Source organism: Bombina bombina, chromosome 2 (genome assembly GCF_027579735.1).
Source record: "Bombina bombina isolate aBomBom1 chromosome 2, aBomBom1.pri, whole genome shotgun sequence".
NCBI lineage: Eukaryota > Metazoa > Chordata > Amphibia > Anura > Bombinatoridae > Bombina > Bombina bombina.
The window spans coordinates 823,743,753-823,765,767 of record NC_069500.1 but is presented as its reverse complement, the minus strand read 5'-3'; the positions used below and the strand labels follow the sequence as shown (position 1 = coordinate 823,765,767).

General features: G+C 38.9%; 1 protein-coding gene across 2 annotated transcripts in view; it reads right to left on the bottom strand.

Moving 5' to 3' along the window:
- Window positions 1-22,015, bottom strand: part of REXO1 (RNA exonuclease 1 homolog) — a 152,155-nt gene that overhangs the window by 66,123 nt on the left and 64,017 nt on the right. For both annotated transcript variants that reach the window (XM_053703089.1, XM_053703088.1), the window contains exons 4-8: window positions 5,657-5,885; window positions 5,375-5,541; window positions 4,827-4,964; window positions 4,612-4,735; window positions 555-668 (exon numbers count right to left, since the gene is read on the bottom strand). In XM_053703089.1, the coding sequence (XP_053559064.1) occupies window positions 555-668; window positions 4,612-4,735; window positions 4,827-4,964; window positions 5,375-5,541; window positions 5,657-5,885 (772 nt within the window). The remainder of the gene's footprint in view (window positions 1-554; window positions 669-4,611; window positions 4,736-4,826; window positions 4,965-5,374; window positions 5,542-5,656; window positions 5,886-22,015) is intronic.

The following is a 22,015-nucleotide window of genomic DNA, read 5'->3' as shown; positions in this document are numbered from 1 at the left end:
TTTCCCTCTTTGTGTCCCAACCTCAGAGCTGGAATATAGCTTTGAAGAATGAGTATTCCTGCAACCAAGTCCTTAGAGCTATTACTTACCATACTGCCCTTAAGTATTCCATTTTTTGGTGGTTCACTTTTTATTTTAGCTCTATTTGCACTTTGTTAGAACACAATATTGTTCCATTGTATTTTATTGTATTATACTTCCTTGTATCTATATTTTTATCACATGATCAGTCAGGCTGCTGTTGGGAAAAAAATAAAAGCTAGGCAACAAAACAAACAAAACATTCGTAAATATGTATAGGAAATCCTAGACAAGTCAGGTTTCTGTTTCATGCTGCACAAGAATGTCCTTTTTTAGTATAGCTAGTATAGACCTTGAATAAGATATTATGTTATAAGATATGTTTTGTGAGAAAGATGCTGATCTATGTTGCTGTCACAGTTCTATTGCAGTTACTTCATATATTTCTATTCTGTAAGCAAATAGCATTTCAATAAATTGATCAATCAAGCAATCCAAGAATGAATTTGAAAAATAAAAATCTGGTATCATACCTGATAGTTCTTTCTCCTGAAGACCACTGTTCCGTTGCACAGAGAAACTGGTTTTTGTAGCAAGCTTTCCCCCAAGGACAGATTCATGTGACACTGCTTTTTTGTTGGTATTCTCTAGCATGGGTGGAGAGATTATGTATGAAGTAAGAAATGTGAATAGCTAAAAACTATCATGGATTCTCCAATCTGCCTATTCTACACCACCTACAACAACTTTCTACTTTCACCACTTTTTAGAGAAAAAAAAAATTAGAATAGCATGCAAGCATAGGAACTCCATCTAAGACACTATATTGATCTGACCGATGTGTATGCTTTAGTTTTTAAAATTATTGATCTGTAATAATTGAAATTATACAGTTTTATGACAAATGTTTTTGGTTGTTTCTTAAAAGGGACATGAAACACAATTTTTTTATTACTTGGAATAAGCTTCCGGTGGAATTAAAACAAATTAAAACATTTTCCTATTCAATTAGAGCGTGGCAAAACATATGTGAAAAACTAGAAATTAAGTTTAGGATGTCTAATTATATTTTATTTTAAAAAAAAATCTGCTTTCCCAGAAGCTATTAATTCAGCAGTATTTAGTAATTGGAACAGAAATGGTCTGAGATATATATATTAAATATGAGGTCATACCTGAGAGATTCTACTGCACTAATTAAAGACCTGGCTGCACTAACCGAAATACTACCAGGAGATGTTCTGGCTAGTTTGGATGTAGCAAGTCTTTATACTATTATACCTCATGAAATGGGTATGGATATTGTAAGACGAAGTCTGGAAAAACATCCTCACATTGGACCCCCGGTTGGGTTCATCATTGAATTACTAGCTCTATGCCTGAAGATGAACTATTTCAAATTTGAAAAGAAATTTTACCTCCAGTTGATGGGAACGGCGATGGGCTCCAACATGGCCCCAGCTTTTGCAAATCTCTTCATGGAACACATGGAAGAGAATGTCTTCAAGGTATATGAGCACGAACAGGTACTCTTTTACAAAAGGTACATTGATGACATCATCGTGGTGTGGAGAGGAACTATAGAATCATTCCAGGAATGGGTGAGAAACCTAAATGCAAAGGGTGACCAGGTGAAACTGAAAAAGGTATCAAGCTACAACAAAGTAGATTTCTTAGATCTAAGAATCTATAAAGAAGACTCTGGCCTGGGTACAACCCTGTTCAAGAAAGAAACCGACCGTAACACACTGCTACATGCCTCCAGCTTCCACCCTAGATCTCTTATAAGAGCGATTCCGAAAGCGCAGTTACTACGGGTTACTAGAAACAATTCTTCCGACACCAGAAGGGAAACTCAGCTAAATGAAATGGAGGAGAGGTTCCGGAACAGGGGCTACAATAATTAACTGATTAAGAAAGCTAGAAGTGATATCGCGGAGAACCGGATGAGTGTGGACCCCAAGACCAGAATGAACTTCATCACTACTTACTCCCCAGACACAAGAACACTGGGTATGACATTGAAAGAAAAATGGGACATAATTGAATCTGATGCATCATTACCATATCGTGGGTATGGCCCTCCAAGAATTGGTTATAAAAGAGGGAGGAATTTAAAAGACATGCTGATGAAGACTGACCCCATTAACAGCTACAGTAAAAGAACCCGATCCACCAAAAAAGACTCATTTAAGTGCTCCAGCTGTGTGACGTGCAATGCAATGCTCCAATGCAGTCAATTCCGACATCCTCATACAAATGAGTTGTTAAAATTAAACATTACCTTACATGTACCACTCAATATGTGATATACATGCTAAACTGCAATTGTGGTCTATTCTACATTGGAAAAACCTCGGATGACATAAAAAAAAAGAGGATGGCGAATCACAGAAGTGCCATACGAGCAGCCATAGATAAGGGGAAGAGTGACCAACCCGTGGCCAGGCACTTTTTGGGTATGGGCCACACAGTGTCTGATCTTAGGTTAAAGCTGATTGACCACATCCCTCCACTGAACCGTGGGGGGGATCGTGACAAGTTACTACTCCGTAGAGAGGCTGAATGGATTTATAAACTGAACACGGTCCACCCACATGGCCTTAACATGGGCATCGACTGGCATTGCTTCTTGTGACATCAGCTGACACAGGTACCACCTTTTGATCCCTGAACACACCGTGATTACTCTCTGTGGCCATTCCAGGGACACGAGTGTTGTTTAATAGTATTTTTCTGACTTACTGATGTCCTACATTGCTTTTGGGTTCCTGATTTATGAATATTGCGGACATTGGCTGCCTGTTTACATCCTTGAGACCCACACGTGGGTTTCGGACATTGATTTCTTCTTCCAATATACTCTAAGTTTTATGTTTATGTCTGTAAACTATTTGGTTGGATCTCCCACGTAGGCTGCCTTTCTTTTTGCATCTGGCTATTTAGCATTATCTCCTAATGATATGACCCCACACCGAATCTTATCTATTTTGATTGCGCATTTGGGGTTTGCATAGTGACTCCTCGGGCTGTGTGTTTCATTTCCTTTTTTAAATACAATATGTTCCCTTTTTTACAATATGCCCCCTTTTTTATTCACCAGTCACTATCCATTGTTAAGGATCAACCTTTTATATGCAAGCTTACAACACTTGCATTCGTCACTATAGGGGACTGGGTCTGTGCCACCTATTGTAGTTTCGTTATGCCCTTCTTGACCCTTTGTATTCACTTTTCCCGTATGAATTTTACATTTTTTAATTGTTTCCCTTATGAGCTTTGCCTACGCGTATCCAGGGGACACTCCTCTCCATGCCTGTAACATTTGGAAATCCTGTATCAGTGTACCTAGACGTACCGGTCAGCTGTTTTTTTGCTGTTTTTTAGCCGTTTGTTTGCTGCTGACATCATAGGGGCCTGTCTCTTTCCACCAATTACCATTCAAATAGCGGTTGTCTTGGGGGCGTAGGTTGTATCTAGATACGCATGCGCAGGACACCTTGCCTATCGCGCCTTTGGTAACACACCCGAGCAGTAACTCTGTAAACCCCTCAGGTATTTACCATCTCCGTATCTGTGCGCATGGAGTTATTCACTGGTTATGTTATGATCACGGGTTTGAGTAGTCCCACTTACTACCAGCGCTACACGGACATTCTGTTATGAATATGATAAGTCTCATTACATATGCTTAGGACACCCCCTGCAATATATGCCCCGCAGTGTGATTACTGCTTAGGCTTACACCATTTATTCTTTTCGCTAACATTTTTACCTGCTTGTATTTTGGTGACATATATATATATATATATATATGTATGTATGTGTGTATTGATTGCTCAGTATAAGCTTGAAATGATACCTTTGATATAAGCAGCGCTCAGTGTTCCTTTTAATTGCTGCTTATCTGTTACATATTTGCAATCTATGCAGAATACTTTTTGCTACTAGGTGCTATGTTTGATTAATAATAGAATTTGCCGTTTACATGAATATACCCATTTGTGCTGTATATGTACTTTGATGCAATGTTCACTTATTTGGTGTATTTTGTGTCTTGCAAATTTTTAATTTGTTTGGATGGTGTTTGTTTACACTTGGTGGTTGCCATGGCAACAGTTTTGGCGGTTTTTTTTTTTACACTGGGGGAGGGTCTTATGTAACAGTATAAATGTTTGCTTCATTCTATGTATTTTGGTCTGATGAAGGGGTGTATTCCCCGAATCGTCACTGAATAAATCCAGTATTGTCAAGACCAGTGAGTGCTGTCTCCTGATTTCCATATTCTACACCATATTCTAGCACCCTGGCATTTGGAACTAAAGTGTTTGTGAGAGTGCACCTGCCACTACCTGATGTGTGGCGTGCTGTAAGAACTAATGTTATTTTTTGTATGAATACATACTGTTAGAAATAAAGAGATTTAAATTAAAAAAAAATGTATTCTCTATCTGAATCCTAAAATACATTTTTGGGGTTTCATGTCCCTTTAATAAGATTTAAAAAAATAAAAGGAGAAAAAAGCCAAGCGACTTGGAAAATGTGAGGGCACTCACAATTTATTGCATCCTTGACATACTATGTACTTACTTGCTGGAGTATCCAGATTGCTGGTTGTCTGGCTTCTGAGTTTCTTAAGGGTATTGACAGCTACATTCAGGTAGATATTCTTACTGGAGCTTCGACCATACACTATTTTCTCTTCTTCAAGGGCCTTTTTTATTTAAAAAAAAAAAACGTAAAAATGTTAGGAGCTATGATAAACACTAAACGTTCAGATACCCTTAATCCACTGTTCTTCTGACCTTGTCAAAGGCTTCCTGCTGTGAGGAGCAGAATTTTGAACATTCATCAATGAAGATGTTGAGGTATCTCTGGCGAACAACAGTTGGTACTTTGGCACCAAACTCAGTAGGAATCACTGGCCTTTTCAAGCTGGCACTCTGAAAAATGAAAGAAGAAGAAAAAAAAAAAAAAACATAGGTTTGCAATGGACAGAGTAGGTAAAGATTACTGCACTACTATCTATGTCTTTAGTACTAAAGCTGTAAGGGTGTGTAATGCCCAAGACTTCATAGGATCAAAAACTAGAAGTGGGCTATGTATCTAATGGCCGCACCCACCTAAAGAGCTGGGCATTGACAGTAAGGGCTGCATTTCAAGGAACACTCAAGTCAAAATTAAACTGGCTGTCACATGATACAGGAGTGGTGGAAACTTTTAATTTTGACAGAAAAAAAAAAATCTACTACTTATTTGAAGTTCAGAAAAGTGAGCACTGCTTCTAAGCTATGCCTGAGACCAAGCAGAAATCTAGCAAATGTACACACCATATGCAAATAAAGCTAGGTACCTGAAGCGATGGCACATGTGCCTGCCTCCTCTGTGAAGCTGTTGTGGTGGTTTTAGATGACATTCCAGCCAAGGTTCTGGCCTTCAGAGTAGAGGACAAACCATTGGAAACAGGATTGGTGCCTGCTATGCTCAGGGGTGTACTGGCTGGAGCTGTTTTTTTTACTCCTGAGTGAATAAAGAGGGAGTTTTTTTTTATCATCTATTTGGAGAAAAAGCAAACATGTGTAACACTGAATGTTGCAATTTCATGAAACTTAAAACTTCCAGTACTTGAAATTACCTGGTGAAAGAGGCTGAATACTCGAGAGAGAGATTGGCAGATGTGCAATCCTCTTTTTCTCTCCACTCGGTGCTGATGAAGGTTTCTGCATAGTGCTTGTCAGCTTTAGAGTCTCTTGGGCTAACAGCTGGACAGCTTGTTCCTGTGCTCGTTTTATCCTCTGGTAACAGATCTCCTGTGGTGTTGGGCGGCGGTATGGGTGGATAACAGGCTTAGTAGGAGAATCTGACTGTTAAAAAAACAACAACAGGCATGCATACATTTAGAAACTTCCTCAGACAAAACAAAGAAAAAACATAATTTATGTAAGAACTTACCTGATAAATTAATTTATTTCATAGTGGCAAGAGTCCATGAGCTAGTGACGTATGGCATATACAATCCTACAGGAGGGGCAAAGTTTCCCAAACCTCAAAATGCCTATAAATACACCCCTCACCAAACCCACAATTTAGTTTAATGAATAGCCAAGTAGTGGGGTGATAAAGAAAGGAGTAAAAAGCATCAACAAAGGAATTTGGAAATAATTGTGCTTTATACAAAAAAATCATAACCACCATACGCCAACCTATTTATGGGTTGGTGGGAGCGGTCCCACGTCTATGCAGAGACAAATCCATTTCGTCATTGTGTCAAACTATATAAGAGATACATTGACGATCTTCTTATAATTTGGACTGGGACAGAGTCAGAAGTGGGTGACTTTGTGAACTGGCTAAATGAAAATGATGTAAACCTCCAATTCACATCTTTACATCATAGTACCCAAATACCTTATCTAGATGTCACTTTAATAGGTGACACAGATAATAAAAAGGATCAACACAGATTTATACAGGAAACCTATCTCATCCAATGCGGTTCTTCATGCTCGTAGCAATCACCCGCCCCATACGGGTTTTGGGATTGCCAAGGGGCAATTCATTCGCATTAAGCGAAATTGCTCCAATAACTCTGATTTTGAAAGAGAAAGTAATGAACTAAAAACACTTCTAAAAGATAGAGGTTACAAGAATAAAGTCATAGAAAGAGCCTAACATTGTGTCTATGAGTAAGGCTAAGATGTACAGCCGAAACACGTAAGACAGCAGCTGGGTCTTTCTGTTTTTAATGTTTTTTAAGCTCATGTAAGTCTTAATAAAGTATGTGTTTTTTTTCTATGTCTGGAGGCTGGCCGGAGTCTTTTTTCTGTTTTTGAAGTTCTTACATAAATTATGGTTTTCTTTCATGTAATTGGCAAGAGTCCATGAGCTAGTGACGTATGGGATAGCAATACCCAAGATGTGGAACTCCACGCAAGAGTCACTAGAGAGGGAGGGATAAAAATAAAAACAGCCATTTTCCACTGAAAAAATAATCCACAACCCAAAGTATAAGTTTAATCTTTAAATGACAAGAAAAACTGAAAACATCAGCAGAAGAATCAAACTGAAACAGCTGCCTGAAGAACTTTTCTACCAAAAACTGCTTCTGAAGAAGCAAATACATCAAAACGGTAGAACTTAGTAAATGTATGCAAAGAGGACCAAGTTGGCGCTTTGCAAATCTGATCTGTAACTATTTCTTTCATGTAATTGGCAAGAGTCCATGAGCTAGTGACATATGGGATATACATTCCTACCAGGAGGGGGCAAAGTTTCCCAAACCTCAAAATGCCTATAAATACACCTCCCAACTCACTCATACCTCAGTTTAACGTTTAGCCAAGAAGTGAGGTGTAAAAAAGGAGTAAAAAGCATACAAAAAGAGGAACTGGAAAAAAGAATGTGCTTTATACAAAAAAAATAATAACCACAAAAAAAAGGGCTGGGTCTGATGGACTCTTGCCACTAAGAAAGAAATTAATCAGGTAAGTTCTTACATAAATTATGTTTTCTTCCACGTAAGTGGCAAGAGGCCATGAGCTAGTGACGTATGGGATATAATACCCAAGATGTGGAAGTCCACAAGTCACTAGAGAGGGAGGGATAAAAACATAATTTATGCTTACCTGATACATTTATTTCTCTTGTGGTGTATCCAGTCCACGGATCATCCATTACTTGTGGGAAATTCTCCTTACCAACAGGAAGTTGCAAGAGGATCAACCACAGAAGAGCTGCTATATAGCTCCTCCCCTAACTGCCATATCCAGTCATTCGACCGAAACAAGCCGAGAAAGGAGAAACCATAGGGTGCAGTGGTGACTGTAGTTTAAATTAAAATTTAGACCTGCCTTAAAAGGACAGGGCGGGCCGTGGACTGGATACACCACAAGAGAAATAAATTTATCAGGTAAGCATAAATTATGTTTTCTCTTGTAAGGTGTATCCAGTCCACAGATCATCCATTACTTGTGGGATACCAATACCAAAGCTAAAGTACACGGATGAAGGGAGGGACAAGGCAGGCTTAAATGGAAGGAACCACTGCCTGTAGAACCTTTCTCCCAAAAATAGCCTCCGAAGAAGCAAAAGTATCAAATTTGTAAAATTTTGAAAAGGTATGAAGCGAAGACCAAGTTGCCGCCTTGCAAATCTGTTCAACAGAAGCCTCATTTTTTTAAAGGCCCAGGTGGAAGCCACAGCTCTAGTAGAATGAGCTGTAATCCTTTCAGGGGGCTGCTGTCCAGCAGTCTCATAGGCTAAGCGTATTACGCTCCGAAGCCAAAAAGAAAGAGAGGTTGCCGAAGCTTTTTGACCTCTCCACTGTCCAGAGTAAACAACAAACAGTGTAGATGTTTGGCGAAAATCTTTAGTAGCTTGTAAGTAAAACTTCAAAGCACGGACCACGTCCAGATTATGTAAAAGACGTTCCTTCTTTGAAGAAGGATTAGGACACAATGATGGAACAACAATCTCTTGATTGATATTCTTGTTAGAAACTACATTAGGTAAAAACCCAGGTTTTGTACGCAGAACTACTTTATCTGAATGGAAAATCAGATAAGGAGAATCACATTGTAAAGTAGATAACTCAGAGACTCTCCGAGCCGAGGAAATAGCCATCAAAAACAGAACTTTCCAAGACAAAAGTTTAATATCAATGGAATGAAGGGGTTCAAACGGAACCCCTTGAAGAACTTTAAGAACCAAGTTTAAGCTCCATGGGGGAGCAACAGGTTTAAACACAGGCTTGATTCTAACCAAAGCCTGACAAAAAGCTTGAACGTCTGGAACTTCTGCCAGACGCTTGTGCAAAAGAATAGACAGAGCAGAAATCTGTCCCTTTAAAGAACTAGCTGATAATCCTTTTTCCAAACCCTCTTGGAGAAAGGACAATATCCTAGGAATCCTAACCTTACTCCATGAGTAATTCTTGGATTCACACCAATAAAGGTATTCACGCCATATCTTATGGTAGATTTTCCTGGTGACAGGCTTTCGTGCCTGTATTAGGGTATCAATGACTGACTCGGAGAAGCCACGCTTTGATAAAATCAAGCGTTCAATCTCCAGGCAGTCAGTCTCAGAGAAATTAGATTTGGATGGTTGAAAGGACCTTGTAGTAGAAGGTCTTGTCTCAGAGGCAGGGTCCATGGTGGAAAGGATGACATGTCCACCAGGTCTGCATACCAGGTCCTGCGTGGCCACGCATGCGCTATCAAGATCACTGATGCTCTCTCCTGTTTGATTTTGGCAATCAGTCGAGGGAGCAGAGGAAACGGTGGAAACACATAAGCCAGGTTGAAGAACCAAGGCGCTGCTAGAGCATCTATCAGTGCCACTTCTGGGTCCCTGGACCTGGATCCGTAACAAGGAAGCTTGGCGTTCTGGCGAGACGCCATGAGATCCAGTTCTGGTTTGCCCCAACGATGAACCAATTGAGCAAACACCTCCGCATGGAGTTCCCACTCCCCCGGATGAAAAGTCTGACGACTTAGAAAATCCGCCTCCCAGTTCTCTACACCTGGGATATGGATTGCTGATAGGTGGCAAGAGTGAGTCTCTGCCCAGCGAATTATCTTGGAGACTTCCAGCATCGCTAGGGAACTCCTGGTTCCCCCTTGATGGTTGATGTAAGCCACAGTCGTGATGTTGTCCGACTGAAATCTGATGAACCTCAGGGTTGCTAACTGAGGCCAAGCTAGAAGAGCATTGAATATTGCTCTTAACTCCAGAATATTTATTGGGAGGAGTTTCTCCTCCTTGAGTCCACGATCCCTGAGCCTTCAGGGAATTCCAGACTGCACCCCAACCTAGAAGGCTGGCATCTGTTGTTACAATTGTCCAATCTGGCCTACGAAAGGTCATACCTTTGGACAGATGGACCCGAGATAGCCACCAGAGAAGAGAATCTCTGGTCTCTTGATCCAGATTTAGCAGAGGGGACAAATCTGTGTAATCCCCATTCCACTGACTGAGCATGCATAGTTGCAGCGGTCTGAGATGTAGGCGCGCAAATGGCACTATGTCCATCGCCGCTACCATTAAGCCGATTATTCCATACACTGAGCCACTGAAGGGCGGGGAATAGAATGAAGAACACGGCAAGATTTTAGAAGCTTTGATAACCTGGATTCTGTCAGGTAAATCTTCATTTCTACAGAATCTATCAGAGTCCCTAGGAAGGAGACTCTTGTGAGTGGGGATAGAGAACTCTTTTCCTCGTTCACCTTCCACCCATGTGACCTAAGAAATGCCAGAACTATGTCCGTATGTGACTTGGCAATCTGAAAGCTTGACGCCTCTATCAGGATGTCGTCCAGATAAGGGGCCACTGATATACCTCGCGGTCTTAGGACTGCCAGAAGCGATCCCAGAACCTTTGTAAAGATTCTTGGAGCTGTAGCTAACCCGAAGGGAAGAGCCACAAATTGGTAATGCCTGTCCAGAAAGGCAAACCTTAGGAACCGATGATGATCTTTGTGAATCGGTATGTGAAGGTAAGCATCCTTCAAATCCACAGTGGTCATGTACTGACCCTCCTGGATCATAGGTAGGATGGTCCGAATAGTTTCCATTTTGAACGATGGAAATTTGAGGATTTGAATAAAAACCCTGTCCCTGTTCCGTCTGTGGAACTGGACAGATCACTCCCATAATTAGGAAGTCTTGCACACAGCGTAAGAATGCCTCTTTCTTTATCTGGTTTACAAATAATCTCGAAAGGTGAAATCTCCCTTGAGGGGGGGAAGCTTTGAAGTCCAGAAGATATCCCTGAGATATGATCTCCAACGCCCAGGGATCCTGAACATCTCTTGCCCACGCCTGGGCGAAGAGAGAAAGTCTGCCCCCTACTAGATCCGTTACCGGATAGGGGGCCGTTCCTTCATGCTGTCTTAGAGGCAGCAGCAGGCTTTCTGGCCTGCTTGCCCTTCTTCCAGGACTGGATAGGTTTCCAGCCCAGCTTGGATTGAGCAAAAGTTCCCTCTTGTTTTGTAGCAGAGGAAGTTGATGCTGCACCTGCCTTGAAGTTTCAAAAGGCACGAAAATTAGACTGTTTGGCCTTTGATTTGGCCCTGTCCTGAGGAAGGGCATGACCCTTACCTCCAGTAATGTCAGCAATAATTTCCTTCAAACCAGGCCCGAATAGGGTCTGCCCCTTGAAGGGAATGTTAAGTAATTTAGACTTTGAAGTCACGTCAGCTGACCAGGATTTAAGCCATAGCGCCCTACGCACCTGGATGGCGAATCCAGAATTCTTAGCCGTTAGTTTAGTCAAATGAACAATGGCATCAGAAACAAAAGAATTAGCTAGCTTAAGTGTTCTAAGCTTGTCAAGTATTTCAGTCAATGGAGTAGCTGTCTGAAAGGCCTCTTCCAGAGACTCAAACCAGAACGCCGCAGCAGCAGTGACAGGCGCAATGCATGCAAGGGGCTGCAGGATAAAACCTTGTTGAATAAACATTTTATTAAGGTAACCTTCTAATTTTTTATCCATTGGATCTGAAAAAGCACAACTGTCCTCGACAGGGATAGTGGTACGCTTTGCTAAAGTAGAAACTGTTCCCTCCACCTTAGGGACCGTCTGCCATAAGTCCCATGTGGTAGCGTCTATTGGAAACATTTTTCTAAAAATAGGAGGGGGGGAAAAAACGGCACACCGGGTCTATCCCACTCCTTATTAATAATTTCTGTAAACCTTTTAGGTATTGGAAAAACATCAGTACACACCGGCAATGCATAGTATTTATCCAGTCTACACAATTTCTCTGGCACTGCAATTGTATCACAGTCATTCAGAGCAGCTAACACCTCCCCAAGCAATACACAGAGGTTCTCAAGCTTAAATTTAAAAGTAGAAATATCTGAATCAGGTTTCCCCGAATCAGAAATGTCACCCACAGACTGAAGCTCTCCTTCCTCAGCTTCTGCATATTGTGACGCAGTATCAGACATGGGCCTTAAAGCATCTGCGCGCTCTGTACTACGTCTAACCCCAGAGCTATCGCGCTTTCCTCTGAATTCAGGCAGTCTGGCTAATACCGCTGACAGGGTATTATCCATGATTGCCGCCATGGCCTGCAAAGTAATCGCTATGGGCGTCTTTGATGTACTTGGCGCCATTTTAGCATGAGTCCCTTGAGCGGGAGTCAAAGGGTCCGACACGTGTGGAGAGTTAGTCGGCATAACTTCCCCCTCGTCAGAATCCTCTGGTGATAAATTTTTTAAAGATAAAAGCTGATCTTTATTGTTTAAAGTGAAATCAATACATTTAGTACACATTCTCATATGGGGTTCCACCATGGCTTTTAAAAACATAATGAACAAGGAGTTTCCTCTATGTCAGACATGTTTATACAGACTAGCAATGAGACTAGCAAGCTTGGAAAACACTTTAAATCAAGTTAAACAAGCAATATAAAAAACGTTACTGTGCCTTTAAGAGAAACAAATTTTGCTAAAATTTGAAATAACAGTGAAAAAAGGCAGTTAAACGAAATTTTTACAGTGTATGTAACAAGTTAGCAGAGCATTGCACCCACTTGCAAATGGATGATTAACCCCTTAATACAAAAAACGGATTAACAAAACGAAACAAATGTTTTTAAACAGTCACAACAACTGCCACAGCTCCACTGTGGCTTTACCTTCCTCAATACACGACTTTTGAAGCCTTTTGAGCCCTTCAGAGATGTCCTATAGCATGCAGGGGACTGCTGAGGGAAGCTGAATATGTCTGTCTAATTTTAACTGCGCAAAAAAGCGCTAAAATAGGCCCCTCCCACTCATATTACAACAGTGGAAAGCCTCAGGAAACTGTTTCTAGGCAAAAATCAAGCCAGCCATGTGGAAAAAACTAGGCCCCAATAAGTTTTATCGCCAAAGCATATATAAAAACGATTAAACATGCCAGCAAACATTTTATATTGCACATTAATCAGAGTATATACCTCCGATAGCAAGCCTGATACTAGTCGCTATTAAATCACTATATTTAGGCTTAACTTACATTAATCCGGTATCAGCAGCATTTTCTAGCAATTCCATCCCTAGAAAAACTTAAACTGCACATACCTTATTGCAGGATATCCTGCACGCCATTCTCCCTCTGAAGTTACCTCACTCCTCAAACATATGTGAGAACAGCAGTGGATCTTAGTTACTTCTGCTAAGATCATAGAAAAACGCAGGCAGATTCTTCTTCTAAATGCTGCCTGAGATAAAATAGTACAACTCCGGTACCATTTAAAAACAAACTTTTGATTGAAGAAAAAACTAACTATATTACACCACTTTCCTCTTACTACCTCCAGCTATGTTGAGAGTTGCAAGAGAATGACTGGATATGGCAGTTAGGGGAGGAGCTATATAGCAGCTCTGCTGTGGGTGATCCTCTTGCAACTTCCTGTTGGGAATGAGAATATCCCACAAGTAATGGATGATCCGTGGACTGGATACACCTTACAAGAGAAATAAAAACGCCCATTTCCGCTGAGAAATTAAATCCAAAAAAAAATGTAGTTCTCTTAAAAATGTAAAAAAAAAATCAAAACAAATGCATTAGAATCAAACTGAGACAACTGCCTGAAGAACCGTTCTACCAAAGGCTGCTTCCAAAGAAGCAAACACATTAAAATGGTAAAATTTAGTAAACGTATGCAAAGAAGACCAAGTTGAAGCTTTGCAAATTTGATCAATTGAAGCCTCATTCTTAAGAGCCCAAGAAGTGGCAACTGATCTAGTAGAATGAGCTGTAATTCTCTGAGGCGGAGACTGCCCTGCCTTCAAATAAGTTTTGTAAATCGAAAGTCTCAACCATGAAGCCAGAGAAATAGCAAAAGCTTTCTGGCCTTTCCAGGAGCCAGAAAAAATAACAAATAGACTAGAAGTCTTTCTGACATACTTAGTAGCCTCAACATAATATTTCAAAGCTCTTACCATATCCAAAGAATGTAAAGATCTTTCAAGAAAATTCTTAGGATTAGGACACAAAGAAGGAACAACAATTTCCCTATTAATGTTGTTAGAATTCACAACTTTAGGCAAAAATTTAAATGAAGTCCGCAAAACAGCTTTATCTTGATGGAAAATCAAATAAGGAGACTTCCAAGAGCGAGCAGACAAAAATAGAAATTCTTCTAGCAGAAGAGATAGCCAAAAGAAATAATACTTTCCAAGAAAGCAATTTAAAGGGACAGTCTACACCAGAATTTTTATTGTTTTAAAAGATAGATAATCCCTTTATTACCCATTTCCCAGTTTTGCATAACCAACACAGTTGTTATAATATACTTTTAACCTCTGTGATTATCTTCTATCTAAGCCTCTGCAAACTGCCCCTTTTTTCAGTTCTTTTGACAGACTTGCAGTCTAGCCAATCAGTGCCTGCTCCCAGATTACTTCACGTGCCCGAGCACAGTGTTATGGGTAATAAAGGTATTATCTATCTTTTAAAACAATAAAAATTCTGGTGTAGACTGTCCCTTTAATAACTGTATCAAGTGGTCCCAACGTCCATGTATTGTCTTCATTAAATTTCTGACTATATATAAAATGTCTGGACTGTAGGTAAGCAAAAAACAAATCTCTTATCTAGGTTATATTCTTTAGATAAAACCCCAAATGTTCTAATGTGTTTAGTTGTTGGATCTAGTAACTGTATAAATAAATTCAAGTTATTAATGGACCAAGCTCTAAAAGACGAGGAGGAATGTCCAGTTTCAAAGTCGGGGTTCCCTCTGATGGGTAAATATTTAGAGAACCAATGGTTTACCTCTAACAGAAGTATAATATTATAAATATTGTATTTTAGAGTGAAATCTCTGGCATTTTTAGGTTGGCTTATGTGTAGTATGGCTTTGAGGGAGTACGGAGCAATTATGGCTTCTTCTATTTTATAGTTTGTAACATGGTTGGCTTCAGTTAAGCAATCCATAGCAATTTTAGCCATGCATGCCAGACTGTAATTTTTAAAGATGGGGAAAGCAAATCCAAATTAACAAGAAAGGAATATCCCAAAACGAAGGAGCATTGGTAAAAGTATTCAATCCTTTATTCAAAAATCTTGTAATAACAGCAACTTTTCAGTAAAACAATTCTTTGTGTTAAGGTCACATCGTCTTACGCATTTCAGCTATATCAGCCGTACTCATAGACTTAATCAAGATTTTTGAATAAAGGATTGAATACTTTTGCCAACGCTCCTTCGTTTTGGGATATTCCTTTCTTGTTACTTTGGATTGTCTAGTGCACCTGTTGTCCCAAGTCGGAGGATTGCAGAGGAGAAAAAGGTATCTGGGTAACAGTGGAAGGATCCACCGAAGAGGACAGTACTGTCAGCCGAGGATGATGTCATAAGTAAGGGCCGAAGACTGGGAGCGAAGTAGGGAGCAGTGCTGAAGCGAAGAGATCACAGGCGTTTAAACCTCTCTGCAAAGGTAGCAACAAGAGTCGAGCTGCATAGGCGAGTTAGTGCAAATATATGCACACCAGTTTTGGGTCGCCCGCCAGCTGAGTCTGGAAGCAGCAGGAACGACAAAGCTACGAGGTGAGTAGAAGCAGAGGAGGTAAGCCAGTGTTTAAAAGCCCTTTACCGCTTATCCATATTGAGCCCGTTTTGATGGTGTTTAAACACAACAGCGTTACTGACACATATATTTGCTCGACTACCTGCAGTTATTACTGGATTTTTTGGAATATTTCTTTTTGGTTGGGAAAGCAAATCCACCCTTGTCTTTAGCATGCATTAATATTGATAGAGATATACTTGGTTTTAATGAAGCCCAAAGAAAACGAGAGCATTTGGAATAAAAATTTTGAATATCTAGTTTTTTTAAGAACATCAGAATATTCTGTAGTAAAAATAGGATTTTTGGAAATATTCGCATCTTTATTAGCGCTATTTCTGCTGACAACGTCAAGGGTAGTTTATGCCATCTTTGCAGGTTGGCAAAATATTTTTGCCACATAGGTATATAGTTGGTATTATACAATTTTTCTGGATTTTTAGAAATAATAATTGCCAGATATTTAATTTATATTTCAGTTCTTTTGAATGGGTTTGCTACAAGACTTTCCTTATTTTTAATTACCCAGAGTATCTCTGATTTAGAGAGATTAATCATATCCTGCAAACTTACTGAACTCGGTTATGATATTTAGTAACATTGGAATGTTCTTTTTTGAGTTCCTTATATAAAATAAGATATCATCTGCATATAGTGACAGTGTGTGGAGTTCGTATTGCATATATATATATATATATATATATATATATATATATATATATATATATATATATACACACACATACATATATATATACAGTGAGGCCTCGGTTTACGAATTTAATTCGTTCTCCGGGTCGTTTCGTATTGCGAAAAATTCGTAAACCGAAACACGTTTTCCCATAGGAATGCATTGAAAATCAATTAATGCGTTCCGGAGGTCCGAAAAAATTCAAATAAAGTGTCCAAAAAATGCTCCAAAAGGCTTAACAACTTGCTGCAAATGGCTCCAATGTCTCCAAAAGGCTCCACAACTTGCTGCAAATGGCTCCAAAAGGCTTAACAACTTGCTGCAAATGACTCCAAAAGGCTCAACAACTTGCTGCAAAATGGCTCCAAAACCTCTCCAACACCTCCACACTGGTACCCAAACTTCATTAATTCAATCATACTTGAGTATGCAGGGGGCACAGGGGCCACTGGTTTCGTATTGCGGAAAATATTCGTAAACCGAGGGGGGCAAACCGGATTTTGTTTCGTATTGCGAAAAAAATTCGTAAACCGAGTCAATTTTTCTTCAAATTTCGTATACCGAGTCGTGCGTAAACCGGGGCCTCACTGTATATATATATATATATATACACACACACATATATATATATACACATACACATATATACATATATATGTATGTATCTTCTAGTCTGTCACAGCATTTTACTACTAAGGGTTCTAACGCAATATTAAATAGGAATGGGGATAATGGACACCCTTGTCTTGTTCCTTTGTGTAGGATTATGGCTGGCGAGAGGAGATTATTTGTACTGAGAAAGGAACAGGGTTTTGATATATTAAATGTATAAAGCTGAAAAAATGTCCTGAGAAGCCAAAGTTTCTTAACGCTGTAAATAGATGGTCCCATAGGACGGAGTCAAAGGCTTTTTCAGCATCCACCGTTAACAGTGCAAAGTCTTTTTTTGGTTTTGACTCCGTCCTGTTCATAGCCATTGCATGTTCAATTAGTGTCATTGCCTTTCGTATATTTTTTTTGGCTGTTCTACTGGGCATAAAGCCTGTTTGGTCTGGATGTATAATGTCTCACATAACACTTTTTAAAAGTTTAGCTATTATGTTTGCTAAGATTTTATAGTCGTTGTTTAACAGTGAGATGGGCCTATATGAATCCATTAGGTACAGGTCCTTGTCTTTCTTAAGTATAAGTGTGATATTTGAGGCGGAGAAGTTTTTAGAGGGTTTATGTTGGTCTATAAAATATAAATTAAACAGTTTGGTAAATGTATTGGCCACTGAATCTGAGAGAATTTTATAAAATTTGGCTGGCAATTGATCCGGGTCTGGTGCTTTACCCATGGCTATTTCATTAATTGCCTACATAGTTTCTTCTACCGTAATCTCTTGATTTAATAACGAGAATTGATCTGCAGATATTTTTGGCAATTTGATATTATCCCAAAACATTTCTTTTGCCTCTTTATTGGCTTCTGTAGATGAATATATTTTTTGGAAGAAATAAAAAAAAAAGCCTATTTATCTCCTTTGGGGAGGTATATTTATTTCCCTCATGTACAATTGTTCCGATATAATTATTCTTTTTAATAGATCTAGCAAGAATGGCTAACATTTTAGCATTTTGGGGAGAACCTACCAAAGAGTGTTTTCCTTTTTATTTCCTCTTGTGTCTGATGCTGGTCTAGGAAAATCTCTCTCTCAGTTTTAGCTTTCTGGTAACTATTCCAATTCTCTCTATTCGGATTTTCTATATATCGTATGTATTTATTTTTAAGTTGATTCGTTAATTGTAGTTCCCTTTGTCTAAACTTTCTTTTCCTGTTGACCATATATGCTTTTATTTCCCCTCTAAGATACGCCTTCGCTGCTTCCCAAAATATTTCAATTTTAGTCAAGTATTCTTTATTAAAGGAAACATAGTGCCTCCATTTTTGAGTTAACCAATTTCTAAAATCGACATTGGACACCAGAAATGAGGGAAAGAAGACCTTGCCCACTTGATCTTCCCATTTAAAAAAATATGGAAGCAAATATAATATTGGCTAAATAGATTTTTGCCCATTACGTTAATATTCGAACCCACACAAAAAATTGTTTATATCCTTAGAGGATAAGATCCAAAATAAACCACTGATTAACACTGAAATATTATTAACAAGACAGATGATATTAAGAGCCTGGAAAGATAAGCAGGCTCCTAGTATTGCTTCTTTTGTGCATAATATAAGATACCAAATGGTATTGGATCCCTTGATATTTGAAGAAAATAAATTTAAAAAGTTTATGGCAAAATGGGATAAAGTAATTCTGGACCAGTCAAGAGAAGTCCAACTACAGCTTCTAGGGTACTTTCGTAAGTCACCGTTTTTTTTTTTGCAATTGATATTAACAGATAAATATCCTGCATACTGGAGACAGCATCTTTAAACTTTTTTTTTCTCTTTCTCCCTCCCCGTGTAGTTTGTTTTGTCTATATAAAGAAAGTTCTTGGTTAGAGACCTTACAGAAACACAAATTGTTTGTATAGGTCACTGTTTTTTCAGAGAGTTATTTATTGAGCTCAATATAGAGATGTGAAAAGAACAGCTATATTGATAAATGGAGTGAATATCTAAGATTATAACAGGTTCTTACTGTTTGTCTATTTTCTTTTATTTTCTTCGATATAGTGACGCTTTGTTTTTTTAAGTATCAATACTATGGTTAAAAATTATCAAATGTTATTAGTTATAGCGTACATGATTGACTCATTACTTGAAACATTTCTGTATCAATATGAAATTTAAATAAAAATTATATTTAAAAAAAAGATTGTTCCATTATGAGCTTGGAGATCACCCTTGGAACAAGAGCCAGAGGCAGAAAGATGTAAGCAGGTTGGTAAAAACAAGGAAATGCTAGAGAATCCACCATCTCCGCCTGAGGATCCTTGGATCTGGAAAGGTATCTTGGAAGCTTCTTGTTCAAACGCAAGGCCATCAGTTCTATTTTTGGAGGACCTCACATCTGTACAAATTGAAAAAACACATCTGGATGGAGAGACCACTCTCCCGGATGTAAAGTCTGACGACTGAGATAATCTGCTTCCCAATTGTCTACTCCTGGGATATGAATCACAGAAATTTGACAATAGTTGGATTCCGCCCAAGAAAGTATCAGCGATACTTCTTTCATTGCTAAAGGACTGCGACTCTCCCCTTGATGATTGACATATGCCACTGTGGCAATATTGATTGGTAACCTCGCCTCCTGTGGTTCCCAAACCCTTTTGTGCTGTCAGAGACCCCCAGACAGCTACCCAACCCGAAAGACTTGCATCTGTTGTGATCACAGTCCAGTAAGGACGAACAAAGGAGGCGACTTGAATAATAAGGTAATGGTTTAACCACCAAGTCAGAGAGAGTGTTGAATGTTGGGATTTAAGTATATCAACTGTGATATCAGAGTATAATCCCTGCACCATTGGTGCAACATGCAAAGCTGTAGAGGTCTCATATGAAAACGAGCAAAGGGGATTGCGTACGATGCTGCAGTCATGAGACCTAAACTTCCATGCACATAGCCCCTGAAGGGAATGATAGAGACTGAAGGTTTAGGCAAGCTAAAACTAACTTCATTCATCTCTTGTCTGTCAGAGAAAGAGTCATGGACTCTATCTGGAAACCTAAAAAGGTGACCCTTGGCTGAGGAATCAAGAAACTCTTTTGTAAATTTATCCTCCAACCATGTTTTTAAAGAAACCACACAAGTTTTTTCGAGTGAGATCCTGTTAAATGAAAAGATTGAGCTAGTACTAAGATATCGTCCAAAAAAGGAAACACTGCAATACCCTGCTCTCTGATTACAGATAGAAGGGCACCGAGAACCTTTGAAAAGACTCTCGGAGCTGTCGCTAGGCCAAACAGAAGAGCAACAAATTGGTAATGCTCGTCTAGAAAGGAGAATCTCAGAAACCAATAGTGGTCTGGATGAATCGGAATGTGAAGATAAGTGTCCTGTAAGTCTATTGTGGACATTAAATGACTTTGCTGAACAAAAGGCAGAATAGTCCTTATAGTCACCATCTTGAAAGATGGGACTCTTACAAAACGATTTAGAGTTTTCAGATCCAGAATTCATCTAAATGAATCTTCCTTCTTTGGAACAATTAACAGATTTTAATAAAAACCCAAACCCTGTTCCTGTTGAGGAACTGGAACAATTACCCCTGAAAGCTCTAGATCTGAAACACAATTCGGAAAAGCCTGAGCCTTCACAGGGTTTTTTGGAACATGGGGGAAAAAAGAATCTTCCCATGGATGGTCTTATTCTGAAACCTATTCGATACCCCTGAGAAACAATATCCTGAATCCACTGATTTTGGACAGAATCTGCCCAAATGTCTTGAAACAATTTCTAACTGCCCCCCACTAGTTGAACTGGACTTAGATTTCTTATCTTGGGGCAGAAAAACTCCCTTAACCCCAGTGATAGTGGAGATAATATAATCCAACTGAGAACCAAATAAATTATTACTGTGAAAAGATAGAGATAGTAATCTAGATTTAGACACCATATCAGAATTCCATGATTTAAGCCATAAAACTCTTCTAGATAGAATGGCTAACGACAGATTTGATATTAATTTTAACAATATCAAATATAGCGTCACAAATTAAATGATTAGCATGTTGAAGTAAAAGAGCAATGATAACTGCTGTGCTAGACTGTCCAGTCAAAAAGTTGAAGAAGCAGCAACTTTAGCTATAGAAATAGCAGGTCTAAGAATATAACCAGTATGTAAATATGCCTTCCAAAGATATCAATCAATCTTCCCATCTAAGGGATCCTTAAAAAAGTACTATCTTCCATAGGAATAGTAGTACGTTTGGCAAGAGTAGAAATAGCGCCATCAACATTAGGAACTTTCTCCCAAAATTCTGAATTGGACACAGGTAAAGGATACAATTTTTTAAACCTAGAAGAAGGATTAAAAGAAGTACCAGACTTAGACCATTCCTTATTAATCATATTAGAGATAGCATCTTGAATAGGAAAAACTTCAGGAGTAACCTCAGAAGTCTTAAAAACAGAATTCAAACATTTGCTATTCTTGTTATTAAGAGAACTAGATTCCTCAATACCAAAAGTAAACCATTCTTCCTTTAACAAAGAATGAATATATTCAATCTTAAAAAGAAAGGTTGATTTATCAAAGTCAGAAGTAGGATCCTCTGAGCCAGAGGAATCCTCATCAGCAGAAAATACTTCATTATGCTGTTGATCAATACAAACTTCATCAGATTTATGAGGAGAGACCTTTTAAGTTTATTTGAAGGCGGAATAGCAGTCATAGCCTTCTCTATGGCTGAAGCAATATAATCTTTTATATATACAGGAATATCATGTACATTAGACTGTGAAGGTTTAACAGTAGATGTATTTGTACTTCTAGAAACATTATCAGCATGAAACAATTTCTCATAACAAGTGCCACATATTTTAGCTGAAGAAGGAAGATCAGCCAATTTACAACATACACACGTAGGTTTGGTAGATTTGTTTTTAGGCAACTTGGTTCCTACAATAACATCAGAGGCAGGATTGTTTTGAGACATCTTGCAAAACGTAACAAAAAAAGAAAAAAATAACATTTAAACAAAATATCTCATTTTCTCAAAATAGCAGTTTCAGGAATGGGAAAAAATGCTTTTGAAAAAATACTAATGCAAAACAAAAGCAAACATCATAGCCCTCTG